At 36.5% G+C, this 18409-nt stretch overlaps 4 protein-coding genes across 4 annotated transcripts; 1 reads left to right on the top strand and 3 right to left on the bottom strand.

Annotated features, from left to right (window-relative positions):
* Positions 1-4072: 4072 nt before the first annotated feature.
* MELLADRAFT_102694 (uncharacterized protein) lies at positions 4073-5671 on the bottom strand (the record flags this gene model as incomplete). Its single annotated transcript, XM_007405766.1, has 4 exons — positions 4073-4197; positions 4702-5129; positions 5215-5269; positions 5347-5671. The coding sequence occupies 4 exons, from the start codon at positions 5669-5671 to the stop codon at positions 4073-4075; spliced, it is 933 nt and encodes a 310-aa protein (XP_007405828.1).
* Positions 5672-8550: 2879 nt separating this feature from the next.
* MELLADRAFT_115329 (uncharacterized protein) lies at positions 8551-11792 on the bottom strand (the record flags this gene model as incomplete). Its single annotated transcript, XM_007405765.1, has 4 exons — positions 8551-10910; positions 10990-11067; positions 11144-11300; positions 11781-11792. The coding sequence occupies 4 exons, from the start codon at positions 11790-11792 to the stop codon at positions 8551-8553; spliced, it is 2607 nt and encodes an 868-aa protein (XP_007405827.1).
* Positions 11793-12917: 1125 nt separating this feature from the next.
* On the top strand, positions 12918-13697 carry MELLADRAFT_76743 (uncharacterized protein; the record flags this gene model as incomplete). The annotated part of the gene is made up of 2 exons (XM_007405456.1): positions 12918-13012; positions 13082-13697. Coding segments are annotated over 2 exons (690 nt in total), but the record flags the coding sequence as incomplete, so codon positions are not given.
* A 2817-nt stretch (positions 13698-16514) lies between these two features.
* MELLADRAFT_28401 (uncharacterized protein) lies at positions 16515-17093 on the bottom strand (the record flags this gene model as incomplete). Its single annotated transcript, XM_007405764.1, has 1 exon — positions 16515-17093. A coding segment is annotated over one exon (579 nt), but the record flags the coding sequence as incomplete, so codon positions are not given.
* Positions 17094-18409: the final 1316 nt, after the last annotated feature.

The raw sequence follows: 18409 nt of genomic DNA on the forward strand, positions 1-18409 counted from the left end.
TTAGAAGTTCTCAAGTCAATCACTGACTGGATTGCAGATCGGCTGGTCAGTCAGGTGATTTTTTTTGTCTTTCATCTTCTTGTTTACTTCCGTTACTAAAGCAAACCAATCTCTCCGTTTCTGTCCCTTAAGTTTTCACCAGCTAAACTAGCCCACTTTGTAAATATCAAACTCCTCCCGAACTACAAAGAGTATCCAAACACTATATCCATCCCGACTGCCAACAAGTGGATGCACCAAATGGGTGTTCATGTTCAAGAGTATAAGAAATCTTTATACTATGATGGTCACAAACATGCAGATGTTGTCATCTATCGGAAACAATTCTTTAAAGAGATTAATGAACTATGCAAACACCAACATCGGTATGTTGGAGATATGATGGACCAGCTAGAATATGCAGAAATAAAAGATGGAGCTCAAGAAATCATTCAAATCTATCATGATGAATCAACAATTCATACAAATGAGCAATCTCAAACTGCCTGGATGACAGACAAGGATTGTGCGCTCCATACAAAAAGTATTGGCAAGTTGATACACATCTCGGATTTTGTCTGTCTTCCAACTGTTTTACTTGTCCTACAGGCAGATTCAAAGTTGGACCTTCCTTTCAAAGATGCTGTGGTTACAATATATCCTGGAGCTAAGGGGGAAGCATGGTGGGATTGCAAGCAACTCATTGACCAGATTGTCACTCAAGCCATTCCTATTTTCAGTCACAATCATCCAACATCCCAAGCTTGCTTTATCTTTGATTACTCAGCTGCTCATGAATCATTTGCCTTGGACGCCCTTCAGCTTTCAAAGATGAATTTCAAACCCGGAGGTTCAAAGCCAAAACTTTGAGACACTGTCATACCTTCTGACAACCCAAATATCCCGGCCAAGCTTTGTGGAAAGGTCCAACATATGAATTTCCCATTGGACTAGATTGACTCAACCCCTCAAAGAAGTGAAAAGGTGGACAGATTATTGAAAAGGAAAACCTTGCTGGTAAGCCAAAGGGAGTCGGGCAAGTGCTGATTGAACGTGGATTGTGGGATCATTACAATAAGATACGGGCTACAAGGGGTGAAAAAGAGATGGGATTAAAGTGTAATGAGTGCAAGAAGACTGGATGTGCCAAAGATAAGATTGGTCGAGCTGAGTGCCTACTTTGACATGCCGAAGTCCCTTCAAAAGAGGATCACTCAAATCCTCAGGATGCTTTACCCAAAGTTGACATTCCAGGTTGCTGTGCTCACAAGGTATTATCAACACAATCTGACTTCGCGACCAAGAAGCCATTGCTTCAGCAGGTGATTGAGGATGCAGGCCACATATGTAAATTTCTTCCAAAATTTCATTGTGAGCTCAATCCTATTGAGCTCCTGTGGTGTTACATCAAAACAGGTTTGTTTTTTATTGCTACTTTTGGGATTTTTTTCTAAACTCAGCTGATGATGATCAAATTAGCCTATCAAAACCATAGATTTGAATGCACAAATCTTCAAGAGGCAAAGGATTTATTCAAAAGGATCAGGAAAACCTGTCTTCTTGCAACTATCCGTCGCTTCTTTCGCCACGCTGATGGAAAGATGCTTGATCTTATGTATGTTCCTCTTGGCTCGATTTCAAAAGTTTTCTTTGCTGAATCTGACTTTTTTGATGTTCACAGAGAGGCTATGAAAGCCCAACCTGGCCCCAACCCCAAAACTCAGCTTTACAAGTCTCATCAAGTAGTTTCACTCGAATTGGAAACTGATGCAAATTCAAAAATGATTTTTTTTTCCCTTTTTTTTTGTATTTCAATCAAACATGTACATTTTCTTTCCATTTTTGGACTGCATACTTATTGTATCATCAGCAATTCATAAAATATTTACTCTTCAATTTTTATCAAGAATTACACTTTTTGGAGGCCGATTTGTAGAGCTGTAGAACCTAAGTAAAACAAGAATATGTAATATTCATGTTCTGATTGCATTTCCTGATTGCCACTGATGCAAGGATGCCAACAGTATCCTCGGCTCCCAAATCGAGTGAGTTTTGTGGCTTGGCATCGATTTTACAGAAATTATCCGCTTGGTCCGAGATTACACGCTTCTCGGGACTAGCAACTTACATCACGCTCACACCCGGCAGCCTTGTCGGGGCCCAGGGCGTGGCCAGGGCCATGGCCTAGCATGGTGTGGCCCAATGTGGCCTTCCATCCAAAGAACCTCAGATCTGCTTTTTTGGTCGCCATTCCCTGCTTAAGACCATCTTTAGGGGGACTTTGACTGAATTCCATGCCTGTTGAAGGCTATGAAGGGGTCCGTGTGTGGGCCACGGTGTGGCCTAAGCCCTGGCCCTTGCCATGTGCCCCTCCAGGGCGCCTCGTGGCTTTGTGGCACCGGGTGTGAGCGTGAACTATACAATTAAATGGAATTCAATTGTTATGCAGTACCTACCCATTGTTATGTACAACTGTTGACTAGAGTATCAAAGACATTCCAGTGATCTCCATAACTAAAAGCTTCAACCTGTTGTCTTTGTTGGATGCAGCACCCATGAGTTTCTTTTGATGAGACTCTTTGATAATCTATTCAATTACAAACCCATGATTGTTTTAATCAAATCTTGGGCCAGGATTCCAAGTGACTGGCTGTGATTGACTTAAGTGCAACACAAAGGCATGTTTCTGTGGTTTACCACTAAATTTCAAAGATGGTAAAGTAGTACTACCTTCCTCCCCAGTTGATTAAACTTTTCATTTGCTGTGTTTGATTTTTCAACCTGTTTAGACTGGCAAAGATGGGCTTGAGTCAAGTTTGTTCCATGGGCAAGGTGAAGCAGGGAAACACATTGGATTTGGTCCATGTGCACTAATTGTAATATAGTCAATTGACAAAATCAGGCAGGAGTGGTAAGGCATTCAGGAACACTCTTGGTGGTCAAGATAGATCACTTTGCCTCTGGATAGTAGATGATACCCAACAAACTTGGCTCAATCCCTTTACTGAACAACCAAATGAACATAAATTGGGTTTTTCATAAAAGATCTTATAGGAAGTTGTAATTAGCAAAGAAATCCTCCTTTTATAAAACTTATACAAACTTTTAAAAATCACAAATTCAGGCCCATAGCTACCCACAGCAAGGTATGACTTTTTGTTTCCAGAATTATCACACTCTCATTCCTATCTCAATAAATTTATTAACCTACTTAACCATTCTTGTAAACCATTTTCTTCAAAGGTATTTTTCCAAAATACTTGAGTATCTCCATCCATTCTTTATGTAAAAAATACATCTTGAACCATGAGAAAGATGGTATGTAAAAGGTTGTAAAGCTCTTGAATCCTTATGACATAGGTTGTTCATATTCAAAACAACCACCATTGAGAATTGACATTAAAGCTTATATGTAAGCTGCATCTCATGGTACTCTTGCCAAATACAAAACCCACCTGTCTCACCAAGTTCAAGGGAAAAACCGGACCTATATAAGTTTTTTTAGATTTCAACAAAACTAGAAACCCTCTTATTCTCACAACTCTTTCAATTACCTTTTACTTGTCTTATATGTCTTATTCAAATCAAATCAAATCAAATCAAACCAAACCAAATCAAAAAAATAAATAAATAAAAATCTAAAAAAAAATCTAAAAGGAAAAAAGTGTGTTCTAATTCATAAATAAATATCCAAGACTTCTTTAAACTTTGTAATGTTTAAAACCCCATTCAAGAGAGAGAGAAAAAAATACAAAAAAACCAGGACAGAGAGACAGAGAGATAGAGAGGAGATATATGTGTTTGGAGAAAAAGACATGAAAGAAGAAACCAGAATGGTAAAGAGAAGAAAAAACGAGAAATAGAGAGATGAAAGAAATACAAGTAAGCAAGCCAGCCAAAAAAAAAGAGTCATCAAGAAAAATGTAAAAAAAAAAAAAAACTTATTCAAGCAAACCCGAATCAAAAACAGGAAAAAAAACCAAAGCAAAAAAAAAAAATATGTTTTAAAAACCAAACCAAACCTTACAAGATTTTTTTCGCATCTGATCAGATTTCAAGAAAACCAAAAAAATTGAGAAAACCAAAAAAAGGTTCAAGTATGATAAGTAGTAGAAGGATTAGATAAATTCCAATCATGAAATCCTTCAGGTTGACTAGTAGATCTACTCCTAAACCCCGACCCAGAACCCGAAGTAGAGCCCAGTAAGTTTTGGTGTTCTAAATTCCTAGTCGAAAGTGGATGATGAGGATGGATAGCAGAAAGTTGATAAGAAGGATGTAAAGCAGCAGCAGCAGCAGTAGCAGAAGAAGAAGTGGAATTAAACCAAGTAGGATTCGAAGAAGAACCAGAAGTAGGATGAGCCCAAGGATCGAGAAGTAAATCGTGTTCTTGATTAAGATGGGGTAAGAGATGAGAAGGATGTGGTGAATGATTTGAAGAAGAGTTGGGATGAAACGGTTGTGCTAGGTCTCCCCATGTAGTACAGGTAGGAGGAGCCGACATAGGTGGTGGTAATAAACTGGAAGATGAATGTGAATGAGAATGAGAGGTAGGAATCGATTGAAAGCTTGGATGTGTGCTTGTACTTGATGGTAAATCGGTTAAAGTATATGAACTTAATTCAGCCAAGAAATTCGAATCTAATGGAGCAGGTGAAGATAAGTTGGGTATGAGAGGTGAAGTGGATGTTAAATGATTCTGATTGGAATTCGATTCCCAACTATGATTCAAGACTTCCGAAGGATTCTGATGATTATGATTAGGATTAGGATTAGCAGATGGTTGGACCAGATTAGATGGATATTGATTCCAATGTGGCGGTAAACTTATAGATTGACGTGGTTGAGTGGAGAAGGGAAGTGGATGATAAGTTGGATGATTGGTGTTACAGGGAGATTGTTCATCGATCGCTGATAACGAAAACCCTCGTTCTCTTGCCGGTCTTGATCTTGATACTTGAGGTGATGAAAAATAAGGTGATGGATTAAATGAACTAGGTAAATTGATACTTGGTAAAGATGAATGAGTGGGAGTAGGTGGTGTGGTATTCGTTGAACTGATCGAATTCCGATGATTTCGTTTCTTGGATTTAGTCGCTTGTCCATCTTCTGGTCGAGTATGTAATCTTAAATGTCGATTGAGTGTATCTCTATTTCCACAAAACAAAAACACAAAAAGGTTAAATTAGAAAACAAAAAAAGTCTTGAAATTTGGAAATTAAATAATGCACTGACTGTCTAGCAAAGGTTTTAAGACAAACTGTACAAGTATATGGTCTTGCAAGCGTATCTAAAGATTCAAATTCCATTCATCAATTTCAAATGATTAAGAGTTTTCAAGAAAGATGATGATCGGATCAGACTCACGAGTTCTTTCATGTCTTTGACAATGTTCTAATTTTTTAAATGTCATACCACAAAATGAACATTGAGCCGGTGGTTTGATTGGTTTAGTATGACTAGTATTGTTTGAAGAAGATGAAGAAGTAGATGGTTTTCGATCTGATTTGGAGTTGATCGGAGTTGAAGTGTGATTACTAGTAGGTTTTGATGATGAAGTGTTAATGGTTTTTGCTGTAGTTGTTTTTGTGGTTGATGAAGAAGTTGAAGAAGATGGGAATGGTAAAGTAAGTTGATTTGTTTGAATGGGTTGATGATGATTTGAAGGTGATTGAGTAGTAGTAGTGGTCATTTTGTGAGGTGTAGTAGTTGAGAATTGTGAGATTGGTATGAGATCGTTAAGATATGAAAATGATGGTGTGGTGTTGGTGGTGGTGTTGGTAGTGTTGGTAGTGATGATAGGTTGTGATTGTATGGTTTTGATTGATTTTGATTTGATTGTGATTGGTTGTTCCATGTCAATTTGAATTTCTTTTGTTGATCACTCTTTTCAAATTCAAATTCAAAAATCAAAATCAAAGAAACTCAAAACCAAAAACCAAAAAAAAAAAAAAAAAAAAAAAAAAAAAAAAAAGTGATCTAATTTTTAAGTGATCTAATTTTTTTTTTTTTTTTAGATTAGATTTCTTTAAATTCGTTTCTATTTTTTCGATTCAAATGGTTTTTTTAAACTGTGGCGTTCTAGGTTGAGTGGCGATGAAGAAAAGAAGAAAAAAGAAACTTGACTACCATCCGATTGTACAGGACTACAGTTGAATCAGACTGTGTGTAGTCTTGATTCAATCAAACAAGTTTGATTGAGAATTTAATCGAAATGATAATCAATAAGTAAATTGTGATTGTATATAACTAGGAAGGTCAAGCTGATAATCTGATTTATGGTGATGAATCATGAGAAAGATCGGATTCGGAAGTTGTATTGATTGAAGTTTTAAGTTCAAACCATTCTTCATTCTGAGTTTTTAAAATACAACTCAAATCACTAACCTGCGTAGTCGAACGAACTGTGCTCTGCTTTTATCTTTCCGATAGGCTTATCTCAAGAATTCAATACTATAAATTATATAAAGAAGATTTCATCTCAGATTAGAATAAGTTTTTGAAACAATTGATTGTATGATTTTGTACTTTACCTTGTATTTATCACAACTTCAATCAAGATCTCAACTGATTTTCTTTTTGAAATCTAAAATCAACAACAACAAAATCAATCAATCAATCAATCAATCGAGAATCATGGGTAAGAAAAAAAAGAAGTACTAATGATACAAACTTCAGAAATTCACCAAATCAATTCTTGAAAGAAAAAGATTCTTTCGTAATAAAATTTCTTTAAATCTGTTTGCTTATTAAATTACATAAATTTAATAATCAAATTGAAATCCTATCTTTTCTTGATTTCAATCAATAGATTTATCTCAAAAAAAGAAATCTTAAGCAAGTAAAAAGAACAAAAGAACAAAAGAATAAAGCTTTCTTTGATTTTCAAACTGTTTTGATTGGTTTTGATTTGATTTGATTTGGTTGAAGATGAGGATGGTAAAAGCAGCAAATAAAAGATCGAAACCGAATGATGATTTTAAAGAAAACCGATCAACACCACAACTCTTACATAAAATTTCTTTTGTTTGTTTGAGTAACTAAAGAAACCAAGAGTTAATGAATTCAGTATAGCTTTAAATTTATATACTATTTAACTTTATGTGAACTCATTAATATATTTCCATCTTGGTTACCAACCCTTCGGTTGACTTGACCACCTTTTTTCTTTTACAAAAAAAAATCTTCATCCTTTTGTATCTACAATACATTATCATTATCATTCATATATATGTATATATATATAGTCTTATCACTCGGGCGGATGAGACTTTGGAACACGAGTTTATCAATTCGTATTTCATTTCTTGAATCTTATGAATTTTCAAGCTTCTTTACTCTTTATTATACAAAAAGAAAGAACTCTAAAATAAATTTCATTATACATTCAACTACAATGTATCCACACAACTTCCTCGCTGTCGTTGTCGCTCCTTCCATCGGTGTCTCTTTCTCGCTGATTCTTGATCCATAATGGATTTTCATTTTGTACATCTTTTCAGCATTTTTCATTCTAAACTTCTCATGGTAAACCAACAAAAAAAAAACCCCGTTCACTTTGAATGATCTGCTATCACGGATCTATCAATCTACATGTTTCTTTATCATCGTGTTCATTTCCAATCAAGTTGATCAATTAATTAATTAATTTTATCATCAAGTTAACCATGAAGAAATCGTACAAAAAAAAAATTCCATATGCTTGAGTGTTAGTGATAGTCATACATAACTGATCAGAACTTCATGATCTTAATTATTCTTTTATCAAATTCTCTTACTTCCTTTGCATGATCATGACATCATTATAAAATCAAAATCATTTGATCTTTAGAGTATATACCTATGTAAATCATATACTTGATGAAATTCAGAAAAACACCGAAACCTTTACTAAAAGTAACAAACTTCAATCGGAACTATTGAGCTTTGAATTTATATTCTTTGAGATCATTGGGAAAAAAATCAATTCAAGAATTCAATCTTTAGTTTATCTTTAATTCTTTTGTAAATCGAATCCCAAAAACCTCAACCTTCCTTAGGCTTATCTATATTATATCCAAACAATCAAGTATGTATCTACACATATACAAAAATCACACACACACACGTATTAAAGCTTCAAAAACCTCTTCTTCTTCTTCTTCAATGTAATGCAATGGTGATCACTGATCAGGAGACATCATCAAACTAGATAAATCATCTATTCTTATCAAAACTCATGATATATGTAAAAGTACATCATCATCATCATCTTCATGATGAATTGATCTTCTACTCATTCAAGTTTTTAGTTTATTGAATTCTCAAGTTTTCTTTAACAAATTGGGATCTCATCATTTGATCATTAAATACTTATATATGAGAGATATACATACTCATCAATCCAATTAACAAAAAGATAAAAAACTTTGTTTTTAAAGAAAGAATCAAATCCGATTAAAAAAATCAATCAAGAACCCATTAAAAAATCAGAACTCATCTTTCACACACACGAGCATATTAATAAGAAAACAACACAGGAAAACCCCATTTCTTCAATTCAAGAAAGCCTCATCTTAGGTTTCCAATCAATCAATCCATCAATTTTCTTTTTTTGGATGGATTCATGAAATCTTCTTCATCAGATTGAGATTGATCATGATCATTAAGGAACCCATCGATTTCTTTTTCTTCTGCTTCATTCACTTCTTGAGCAATAGTAGGACTCGATTCAAGTTTCGGTTGAAAAAAGTCTTCTAAACTGGATTCCGAGAATCTAGGTACAGCTGATGATGATGATGATGAAGGTGTTGAAGTTTCAAGAAATTGATGATCACTACTTGGTGGTGATTTATGTGATTCTTCTGAAGATGAGCCTAGATTTGACGGGTTTTTGAACTTGGTTACCGGTGGTAGATCTTCATTCATTTGATGAGAACTAGTTGAAGGTAAACTATCTGGATCTTTTGAAGAGAGACCTAGATTGGGCGGATTTTTGAACTTGGGTACCGGTGGCACATCTTCATTCATTTGATGAGAACTAGGTGGTGGTGAAGTATGTGAATCTTTTGAAGATAAGCCTAGATTTGACGGATTTGAGGTTGAAACAGGTGGATCGTCTGAAGACACGCCTACATTTGACGGACGGTTGAATTTGGGCACTGGTGGTATATTTTCTCGATATTGTGAACTAGATGGTCGCGAGATACGTAAATCTTGAGAAGTCAATTTGGGTTTCGGATCCGTAAATTTCGGTACAGGTGGTATGTTTTCAACTTGATGAGATCTAGATGGTGGTGATAAATGTAAATCTTTAGAAGCTGTATCGAGTTTTGACTTTGACTTTGTGAATTGAATAAGTGCTGATGACTTTGAAATTGGTTGAGAACTAGATGGTCTTGACATTTTCGAAACTTCCTTTACATTTGAACTCGAGAATTTAGGTACAGGTGGTAATAAAATTTGCCGATTTCTAACAAGTGATAGATTCAATTCATGACTTAACCATCTGGTCATGGGTTTGATGTCCTCAACATCCCAATATTTCTCAGACATTAATCTTCCTTGATCTGATAACCAATCCTGCATTTCTTTGTTTATGAATGTTTCTTCAAGTCGGTTCTCAACTTGAATTTCTTCAAAGGTGGAATAAATTATATAAATCCAATTATGAATAAACTCTGCTTTGATGCCTTCACGTACTTTTTCATCTAAAAACATCAACATATCTTTACTTAGCTTGACTTCGATTTCAGGATCCATATGTTCTAAAATGGTGGACCAGGTTCTCATGGGCAGTAGATATACATTAACGATTTGATCAAAATTTTGACCTGTACTACTTGATATCACATCTCTTTGGACCACTTGTAAATATGATTCACTTAGATAAGTTGCGAATGGATGTACATTTTGAAATGATGGCTGTTTCAACTTGAGGGTGGATTCTAACTGCTTCAATAATAGACGACTTGCTCGATCAATCATGAGGCGTCGAAGTGTTTGTCTGATTTCTCCAGAATGGATGGGTGTGATTCGATTCCACTCTGATTGATAATCTGACGGACGTAAACCTGATAAAGCACACCTAAGAAGAATTACATCTTGTCTATATTGTTGGTATTGATTGAAAAATAGCCTTCGATGTTGACCATGATGTTCAGCCCTGAGATACTCAAGAGCGGTATGTGGTGCTTGATTGGTCCTTACAAGACCCTCATAAAAATGATGAACCTGATTCCTCAAATTGACGTTGAACAAATCTTGAGTCAGTCTACCTAAGACATCAGATTGATCGAGCGCTGTGATAAATTTAGAAATTCGAAGTTCAATGTTCGTAGGATCTAAAATTGATCGTTCATAAACGGAAAGAATGTCGATAGGAAATTGACGCAGTACCAGATTGATAATCCAATCCATTGCACCTGAAATGTAACTATCATTGAGAATCGGTTTAGGATTGGTGTTAGCCAACAAACGCCAGAATTGAGCCCAAAGTGCGACAGTTCTAATCACAGGAGTTTGAGCTGGAATTTGTCGAGGTAAGATTTCTGGTAGATTGCGTCGAATCAGGAGATGGTTGATGATAGGATTAATCACTTTTTTCAAAAATTCGGTCGGAATTCCAGCTTTATTTGCATCAGCCAATCTCATTACCTCTAGTACACTGTCCCACGACTTGAAGAACTCGACACGAAAGTGTCTAATCAAATCCCTATTGAAAGGATTTTCCATGTTGTCAATTTCAAGATCCAATCGAGCTTTAGCTTCTCGAAGTAATGGAGAATCTGCTGGTGTCAATGATTGTAACTTAGTATTGGGATCAAAACTGTTGATTGAATGGATGACTTTCGAATTGATAATATTAAGTTGCCCAGAAGGACGGGAAGATCCGATCGAAGTTGATGGCGAGTTATCTGAAGAATGTCGATTTGACGTTGTTGGCATATGATCTGATGTGTTGATGTTGAGGATCGAACATCAATGAATCAATATAAAAGACCGTCGATGCAGGATAAAGAAACAATATACCTGTGTCATGATGATAACGTAGTTGATTGTTTGAATCGGGATTTGGGATTGAGTTAGGACTTGAATAAGTGGGTGAATCTAAAGTGAGATCAAATGGAATCATTAAATCAGTTCAAGGAAAAGTCTTGTTATCAAGTCGAGTGATGAACTTAACTAGAATCACTTTGTCCCTCCTTTGTTTGATGATCAGGTTGATTATGAAGATCTTGATGACTGGGTATAAGATTGGAAGATAAATCAGGATTGGTGACTTGATGATTGATTTGATTCGTAATTTCGCCTAATTCTTCCTCGTTTGGTAATCTCATTCCCTTCACACCCAATCCACAAAACATTAAAACAAACATGAAAATCCAAAAATTAGAGCGAATCATCTTTTCCATCATTGGTTGATCCTGATCCGGTTGTTAGGTTTTACTGATCAATCAATCGAACTTTCATGTGAGATTAAAAAGATTGGAGATCTGCTTCTTAGAATTCAATCGAGATGGAATCTTATGATCAGATCTAACGAGCTTACAAGATAAATAAGTCATGAAACAAAAGCCTCATAGACTAATTTGGATGTACTCTTTAAACTTGTTTCCTGAGGAGAAACAATTAGATCTTTTTGCTTATCTTTTCTCAAATCACATCGTCGACTTCCAAACTATCAAATCTAGTTGCCGAAGTTAAAATCAAACATCAGTTTCACTATATAGTATTTGAAGTGAATAGGTTTCTTTTCTTACTTACAAATGCTTTCTTCCTGAAACGATCTATGCAGCATCCTTGAGTCCACTGGTGCTTACATCAATATTCATCTTTGAAAGATTACGAATCTATCCAAGTTGTTTCAAATCAGTGCGTTTTAAGAATTTTTCATGCATAAGATCTTGATTCCCAAAACCTACGGAGTTACAAAATAAAACGTGGTCAATTAGGATGCATTCCACCAATTTCTTCAAAATGTAAAGGGTGAAGGCACTGACGTGATTCACGATAGCCGTCAAAATTTAACCACTAGTTTATTTTGATAAGCAGAAGACCCGATCGACCAGAATTATCAAACGAGATATAGAAGGATATAGATAGCGCAAAGAAGTGGTAAACAGCTGCAAATAAATATATGATGTCACGTTCTTGAATTTTTCAAAAATAGCCGAAACTGACCCGTATATGTACATACCGAAACTGACCCGATATATATTACAAGCTTTACGGATAACCGCCCGGGGTAGCCTGGACCTCGGATACATACCGGTGTGTACCGGCCCACCTTTTTCGATCAGCAGCCTCAAAAAGACATTTAGCCCGAGAGTGCTTCGCATTCCAGGCTATTGTGCCGTGCTTTTGCACATTTTTTGTTTGCAACCAATAGAAAGGAAAATTTGAAATGACAACAATTTTGAAAGGAAAATTTGAGGATGGGCTGCGGGCTGTTGCGGGATACCAATCAATGTCATAACTTCAAGAAAGATGTGTACCACTTATTCAACTAACCCTAGATAAACATGAGGACACTCCACCCTCAATGAGTGAGGAATTGGGTATATATTCATCATGTAAGCCGGTTCCATGAAAATAACACGTTTGTCCTATTGATGGTTTTTGGTTTTGGATTAAAGGGAAACAAATGAAAAAAGGATACACTCAAACATCAATTTGACTTCAGTCAAGCGTTGGTGATATTTGAAAAAGATCAGATACATACAATAGTCGCATGAATCATTTGAAAAGAAAGACTTACGAAAAATTGAAATTAAATGAGAAAGTGATCATTGTAAATAAAGTAAGAGTCAATGGGACGTAATGGTATCCAATCCGGTTATAAGATAATATCAAGTCTTGATTTCTGACAATAAAATCCTCAGTGCTTCGCATGTTGAAGGCTCATCATCCTTCTCAAACATTTTCTTTCATTCTTTATATTTTTGTTCAACCTTCCAACTTACAATATCATCAGTCATGAAGAGAACCATAGGCGGTGTTAGCAAGGCGTCCGTTGACAATACCTTTAGCCAAAGTTCCGAATCCCATCCAGGTGAGTTGTTTATGAAGCACATTGCATGTTATCGCCATTCTGATATCTATGAGTATGTATGATGTGCAGGTTTCAGAGGAGACCATAGCGCTCGGAGTCTTCTACCAACTTGCAATACTCCTGTACTTCCTTTAGCAGGTCATCACCCTTCTCGTGTTTGGCATCCTGGCTTTGCGTACTCTAATCAACAAAATCTTACGCGGCGAACTGAATATTGGGGTCAAAACCAAATACAAGAAAGTTCTTTCCACCATACTGAAAAAGCGCCTATCGCGCTTCAATCACGACGCTTCCACAACAGTCAGCCCAGTGTCCAATGTAGTGTCCAACGTGTGGGCTGGAGTCCAAGTTTGATCAACCCCTGGCCAATCACCTCACAGGTCTCATCTCGAATGATATACCCCCAGCCTACGGAAACCAAATCTATAACCTTTGACTCTAATCCGGCTAAGCCATCTGGCCATGATACACACCAAATGCGAGGGATTTCTTTCAACCATATTGAAGAACCTATCGAGCTGCAATCCCGACGCTTCGATAACAGTCGACCCTGTGTGCAATGTGTGCGCTGGGCTCCAAGTTTGATCAACCCCTGGGCAATCAACTCACAAGTATCATCTCGATTGATATACGCTCAGCCTGCGGAAACCAAGCCTATAACCTTTAATTCTGATCCTACAAAGCCATCCACCCGCGGCGCAAACTATAACAACGCTTCTCTTGAGCAACTCTGTAGATCATGGCTACATGTAGTTCAAGGTGGGGTGGTCGAAAAAGTACCACGGAAGGCCCCATTCTGGTTCAAAATAACCGCCGACTTCAATCAGTGGATGGATATCTCCCAGAATCGTTCTTTAAATTCACTTGAATCCAAATGGTCAAAGCTCAACCAGAGTATGTCTCGATTTGCCAGTTGTATGCAAAAAGTCAAGAAGCTGAGCCTGCAGGCGAACGACAAGACATCTATTCACCTAATCGATGCCATGAAAATGTATCACGCCAATATGGGTTCTCGTTTCAAACACTGGAGGCCCTACAACCTTATCAAGGATGCTCCCGATTGGAAGAAAAACCCAGTTTATTTAGAACACTGCCGAGAGTCCAATCAATTAGACTCATTCATTCAAGACGGAGTATTTGATCAAGATTCTTCTACCAACTCAAGTTCTTCTTCTGGCGATGCCGAAGACACCGAAGACGACGAAGACAACGACGAGGAAGACGAAGACGAAGACGAAGACAACGAAGACGAAGACAAAGACGAAGACGAAGACGAAGACGAAGACAACGAAGACGAAGAAGACTTCCAAACTATGGAACGCCCTCCAAAAAGATTCAAAAAGTGTGACACGATAATAGACGAACTGACTGATCGAATTTTGGAAAACTCTACAATTGTGGCTCATTCGTTCCAACAGCTTGCGTTACAAGCAAGATTACAAACTGATACCCTTCAAAGAATGCTCCAGCATTCAATTCTGACAAGTAACACCACCAATCTTGACCCATCAGTTCGCGCATATATAGAGGCCGAGAAAGATCTAATTATTAAACACCGAGCTCGTCGATGCTCTTGAAGCCATTAGGCAGATCCTTACGGCGGGGGATCTTTGTGATTTTAAGTTGATATTGTATCAAAGGGAATGAGGAAATTTGAGATCTTCATCTTCATCTTCCTGTGTTGATTCGTGATACGGTCTTTGTTGTTGTCCTTATCTTGTTTTCTTTCTCTTATAACAAACAGCTTCTCTTTTTTTGTCTCCATATCTTTTCAGTCTCATTTGAGAAGTCATCCATCAAAAGATACGGATAATGCTTTTTAGTAGCTTATACCATCGTTTTTATCTTTTTATCTTGTTTTTTTGTACATCGTGTCTTCACCCGCCCTCCGGCCTGCTCTCTCCAATATTCTGGTGTTTAGGCTAGTTAGGTTTTCTATTTCTCCGTGTCTTTTACCGCAACCTTTGCTCCCTGATTCACTTGTTTTGTACGTTGACCTCAAATTGACCTGTAGATATGTTTCCAGTATAGCCCTTAAGATGAATTGTTCTCCTACCATTAAAAAATGTGTTTTGTAGACTTTCTGCATTGGTATTTTTTCTCTTTGCAAACTCCATAAAAACTCACAAAAAACAAAACTTCAATGAAAGAGAAATCCAATACATAATTTGAAAAAGGAATGAGACAACTATATTCGCAAAAAAACAAGATATTATAGAGAATTGATTGATTTGCTATATTCAGCAAAAATAGTCATTCTATCATTTCATTCATCTCAAATCACTTCTTGATCAAAGTAGCCATGTTCAAAAGCTGAAAGGGGGATGTCAAGGACTCACATATCATCTAATTTATCTCCCGCTGTACCTCTTAATTTAACACAATCCTTTTAAAACCAATCCGAACATATAAGCAGCCCAAAAATTCCCATAACCTTCAAAAAAGAAGTAAAGAATCTTAGCAATTCTTGATTCTTCAAAAACAAAAAGATTGTGAGAACAAAGGTGACCTTACCATATCTTCGGTTGTCTAATTTTCAGCAGCCCAAGTTTTACCATCAGTTGTAATCTTTTCTGCTAATTGTTCTTTTCCATATCTTTTTGTTATTGATATCCATCTTCATCAACTAAAAAGCAAACCGTCACACTATACAAGTGATATCTCAGAAATTTTAAAACCTGCCCGGGTTTGGAGAACAGAGTGATAGATTTGCATTTCAAACAATTTCAATCCATCAAATGAAAGAATCATATATTGAATCTCACTGTATCTATTAATGCGCGCGAGGATGATGAAGTAAATGAAAAAGGCAACATGAGGATGCCACTCAAGAATTACTGACAGTAACTTTTGTTTGAATATGATATCAAATGGTCGTTTATAAATTTATACCATAAACTCAAACAAAATTCTATTTCAAGTGAAAGAAAAAAATAAAATAATTCTTTTGAAATAATGTATATAGATTCTTTCTATGAAAAAGAAACAAATGGAAGATGAAGAAATAAAGATGACACATCTGTACACATGAGCTCATTGATAAAAATCAATAAATCCAAAAAAGAGCCTCAAGAAGTGAACATTCCATCAATCAAATGCATAAATTACAAAATGTAAATTACTCTGCATTCAATCATACATCAAATTTTCTTCTTTTTGAAGATTTCATCAAAATTTCTAAATAAGATTGATCATTAACACTCTCTTCATCATTAAGAAATCCATCAATTTCCTTTTCTTGATCTTCATCAACTTGAGCAGATTTACTAAGTCTTGATTTAAGCCTAGGTTGAAAGAAATCCTCTAAGCTAGAGTCTGAGAATTTAGGCAATGGTAATGGTGCTGATGGTGAGTTTTGAATATTTTGATGAGAATTAGTTGGTTGTGACACATGTAAACCATCTGAAATTGATCCCAGGTTCCGGTCGGTGAATTTAATTGCAGGTATTGTATCTTGGAAAAATGGATGTGGTTGAGGAGGGTGTGGGTTTTCCTGAGAATTCAACTCACGATACGGATCCAAATTTCTGGGTACAGGCATTGAGTCTTGGAAAATTGGATGTGGTTCAGGAGCTTGTGAGATTTCTTGAGGGTGCAACCCATGACTCGGATTCGAATATTCAGGCTCAGGCATCGAATTTCGAAAAAATGGATGCGGTTGAGGAGCTTGTGAGGTTTCTTGAGTATCTAATTCACGGTTCGGATCGGTGAATCCGGGTACTGGTTTTGAATTTTGAAAAATTGAATGGGGTGCAGGAGCCTGTGAGATTTGCTGAGAATCTGATTCTCGATTCGGATTTGAATATCTAGGTACAGGGCTTGAATTTTGAAAGAATGGATGTGGTTTAGGAACTTGTGAGAGTTCTTGAGGATTTGGTTCACGATTAGGATCAACAGGCATCGGATTTTCGAGAATTGAACGGGGTTTCGGAGCTTGTAAGATCTCTGGAGGATCTGATTCAAGATTCGGATTTAAGTATTTGGGTAGAGGCATTGAATCTTGGAAAAATGGATGTGGTTTAGGAACTTGTGAGATTTCGTGAGGATCTGATTCAACATCCGGAGTCGAAAGTTTAGGTACGGGGGTTGAGTTTTCGACTTGATGAGACGTAGATGGTGGTGATAAATGTTGATCTTGAGAAGCCAAATCATGATCTGAATTGGGGGATTTAGGAAGAGTTGATGATCTTGAAACTTGCTGAGAACCAGATGGTCTTAATATTTTTAATCCTTTGTTAACTTCCTTTACATTTGAAGCCGAGAATTTCGGTACAGGTGGTATAATGAAAAGTTGATGATGTCTAATAAGCAATGATCTTAACTTATTACCTAACCAATTGCTAACTAGTTTTAAATTTGCAAGTTCTAAATATACCTGAGGAATCAAACTTCCCTCACCTAATAACCAATCTTGAGTTTCTTTTTTTATAAATACTTGGTTCAATCGATTTTTCATTTCAGGTCGAAGTTCTTCAAATGTGAGATGAATTATGTAGATCCAATTGTAAATCATCTCTTCTTTGATCCCTTTACGTACTTGTACATCTAGAAATTTCAACATATCCTCTCCTAGCTCTACTTCGACTTTAGGATCCATTTGTCTTAAAATGGTTGTCCAAATTCGCAAGGGCGTTAGATACGTATCGATGATGTGATCGAACGTTGTATCTCTTTTAGGAGTAGAAGTAATATGTTTGATATATCTTGGATATAAATCATGCAAATAAGTTTTGAATGGAGATGATTGTATAAAGGTCGGTAATGTTGACTCAAGAGTGAATTTCAATTGATTGATTGATATTCTGCTGACAGTATCAATCATCAAGAGTCTAAGCTTTTGTGTCACCAGTCCAGAATAAATGGGTGAAATCACATTCCAATTAGATTGATGATCTGATCTACGTAAACCTGATACAGAATACCTGAGACTGATTTGATCTTGTCTATATTGTTTGTATTGATTGAATAATTGCAGTTTATACTTACCATCAGCTTCACTCATGATATACCTGAGAGACGTAGCTGGCACTTGGTTGTTTTTTGCAAGACCGGTGTGAAATTGACGAACTTGCCTTCTTAAATTGATGTTGAACAGATCCTGAACAAGTTTATCTAAGACATCAGGTCCATCGAGCGCATCAATGAATCTAGACATTCGAAGTCCAATGCTCGTAGGATACAGAAATGATTGATCCTTGACTGAAGCCGACTTGATTTGAGGTTTGGGAAGGATAAACTTGATGATCCAATCCATTGAAGCTGAAACATATCCATCATTGAGAATCGGTTTGGGATCAGTGTTAACCAATAAGCGCCAGAATTTTGCCCAAATTGCGATTATTCTAGTCACAGGAACCTGACCTCGGGATGCAAAATTCAAGATCTGCCTGCGGTCTC

Source organism: Melampsora larici-populina (genome assembly GCF_000204055.1).
Source record: "Melampsora larici-populina 98AG31 unplaced genomic scaffold MELLAscaffold_4, whole genome shotgun sequence".
Taxonomy (NCBI): domain Eukaryota; kingdom Fungi; phylum Basidiomycota; class Pucciniomycetes; order Pucciniales; family Melampsoraceae; genus Melampsora; species Melampsora laricis-populina.